Here is a 2821-nt window from a genome sequence, read left to right as displayed (position 1 = left end):
CACCTTCCGGAGACACCTGAAACCCCACCTCTTTAAGGAATACCTAGGATAGGATAAAGTAATCCCTCTCACCCCCCCTTAAAAGATTTAGATGCACTACTGTTCCACTGGATGTCATAAGGTGAATGCACCAATTTGTAAGTCGCTCTGGATAAGAGCGTCTGCTAAATGACTTAAATGTAAATGTAAATGTTTCGTAGTGAAAACCTGGAGGACTCATAGGGTATTAGCAAACTATCCTCTAAACCAGTGGTCACCAAACTACGGCCCGCGGGCCGGATACGGCCCGTCAGCACATTTGGCCCGGCCCTCTGAACAATACCAGAGACGCTATCGAATTTTTGTCCTATTTGGCCTCCAGAAAAAAAATCCTAGGCCCGGCCCTGTCAAAGAGAGAACGGAATAATGGCGAAAAGGTTAGGTAAGAGAAAAATTGATTCAGAATGCGTTCGGGCCAGCTTTCGGGTTGCTAAACTGATAGCAAGAAGCGGTAAGCCTTTCACTGACGGAGAGTTTGTTAAGAAATGTATGGATGCTGTCACGGAGGAGGTGTGTCCCGAGAAGAAAGATGCATTTAATGCCGTAAGTCTGTCGGCGAGTACAATCACCAGACGCGTTGAAGAAATCGGGAGTAATGTATATGCCCAGCTGCAGCAGAAGACGAAAGAATTTGACTTTTTTTCATTAGCACTGGATGAGAGCACGGACGTGCAAGACACAGCGCAACTGCTCATTTTTATTCGTGGAGTTAGCGCAAACTTTGAGATATGCGAGGAGCTGGCAGCCCTCCAAAGTCTCAAAGGGACTACAACGGGAGAGGATATTTTTGACAAAGTGTGCCAAACCATGGAGAAGTTGGACCTGGACTGGTCAAAGCTAGCTAGCATCACGACTGACGGGGCTCCTAGCATGGTGGGCGAAACTCGCGGTCTAATAGGACGCATGAACCGGGAGTTGGAAAAAGGGGTCTCACCGCCCGCTACGAGTCCACTGCCTAATTCACCAGCAAGCACTGTGCTGCAAAGTGTTGAAGTGGGATTCTGTAATGAAGGTTGTGGTGTCGTGCATAAACTTCATCAGAGCAAAGGGACTTAAACACAGGCAGTTCCAAGAATTCCTGTCTGAACTGGAGTCTACGCACGGAGATGTGCTGTACTACACAGAGGTCCGATGGCTGAGCCAGGGCAGAGTTTTGAGGCGTTTTTACGAGCTGCTACCCGAGATTAACGCATTTCTTCATTTAAAAAACAAAACGGTCCCAGAGCTGATCGACCCAGAATGGAAATGGCACCTCGCATTTTTAACAGACGTGACAGAAATACTTAACAGCCTTAACTTGCAGCTACAAGGCGAGGGGAAACTCATTTGCGACATGTATTCACACATAAAAGCATTTGAGGTGAAATTAGCGCTGCTTTTGGAACAAGTGAAAAACCGCAACTTCGTCCATCTTCCTGCTACCCAAAACCTGTCGACAGAGAACCCAGCGGTCCCGTTCCCAGCTGAAAAGTGCGTGGAAGCACTGGAAATGCTGAAGGCGGAGTTCGGTGTGAGATTCAGTGAACTACATGTTCATGCAAAAGAAATCCGTCTTTTTCAGAACCCCTTTGTTGCCGACATTGATGAAGCCCAGCCTTCATATCAGTTTGAGTTGGCTGAGTTACAGAACTGTGATGTTCTGAAAGACGCATTCAAGCCCAACAGTCTCATTGACTTCTATGCCGCCCTCCCAAACGACACATATCCAAACATCAAAAAACACGCAATGAAAATGTCCACAGTTTTTGGCAGCACGTATATCTGCGAGAAAACCTTTTCTCGCATGAAACTGATGAAAACCCTGATGAGATCAAGATTGACAGATGAACATTTGCATCAGTGCTTGAGACTGGCTGTAACTAGAATGGAACCTGATATTCAACTTCTCACCAGCCAGATGCAGGCCCACAGTTCACACTGATGAACATACATAGGTAAGCTCACTTTTCTGACTTGAATGAGTCATTCTGAGCATAAACAAATATAATCATAATAAAATCTACTGGGATAAAATCCATCTTTACAACCATACTGGTAGTGAAATGTATTGTGCTGTGTAGGTGCTGTATCACTTAGTTCAGTTTCTCAACCTGCTTCTTTTGTGGTTTTCACAGGGAAGTTGATGAGAGAGAGCTGCAAACAGCGGTGTCTACAAGCCTACTGGAACCTACAAAAGGATTATAAGGAAGGAACACAAGAACTTTAAGAGACTGCTCATATGTGTCAGAGAGATTCTGCTCTGACAACTGAGCTGAACTTTTATCTGTTAAGATTGTGCATGGCACGACAGAAAGTTAATGTTCCATGGCTTTTTTTTCTATGAAGAACCCAGAGAGAGTTATTTAGTTATTATTTATTTCCTGTTTTTTCTGTGAAGAACTCAGAGAGGGTTATTTAGTTATTATTTATTTCATTAATAGTGTTATTATTTGTTTCCTGACTTTTTTTCTGTAAAGAACCTGGAAAGGGTTATTTGGTTATGTGTGGCTTTCTGGAAAACAATACATTTTTTAAGCTCCCCTACGATCGTCACACTTTTTCTGTTACAAACTGACACCGGCCCCCCATCAGAGAAGGGAAAAGTTATGTGGCCCTCACAGGAAAAAGTTTGGGGACCCCTGCTCTAAACGCTGAAGACATTATGTGCTTCAGGTCTGTCGTAAATCACTCTCTTTAAACCAAGCAGGCATCACACACACACAAACACAAGCATAGACGCACACACACACACACACACACAGTGACAACGTACAGGCTCACTAACGTCACTTCAAATGATCAC

At 44.4% G+C, this 2821-nt stretch overlaps 1 protein-coding gene across 1 annotated transcript; it reads left to right on the top strand.

Moving 5' to 3' along the window:
* The first annotated feature begins 981 nt into the window (after positions 1 to 981).
* On the top strand, positions 982 to 2474 carry LOC135574621 (general transcription factor II-I repeat domain-containing protein 2-like). Its single transcript, XM_065026060.1, has 2 exons — positions 982 to 1973; positions 2154 to 2474. Exon 1 carries the CDS (start codon positions 1046 to 1048, stop codon positions 1958 to 1960), a length of 915 nt encoding a protein of 304 aa, XP_064882132.1. The 5' UTR covers positions 982 to 1045; the 3' UTR covers positions 1961 to 1973; positions 2154 to 2474.
* The last annotated feature ends 347 nt before the right edge of the window (positions 2475 to 2821 follow it).

Source organism: Oncorhynchus nerka, linkage group LG13, assembly GCF_034236695.1.
Source record: "Oncorhynchus nerka isolate Pitt River linkage group LG13, Oner_Uvic_2.0, whole genome shotgun sequence".
Taxonomy (NCBI): Eukaryota; Metazoa; Chordata; class Actinopteri; order Salmoniformes; family Salmonidae; genus Oncorhynchus; species Oncorhynchus nerka.
Note: the sequence above shows the minus strand (reverse complement) of the source record. Positions and strands in the feature narration are given on the sequence as shown.

Coding starts and splice junctions, on each gene's coding strand:
- LOC135574621 (XM_065026060.1), top strand. CDS start 1,046: ATGAAGGTTGTGGTGTCGTGCATAAACTTCATCAGAGCAAAGGGACTT.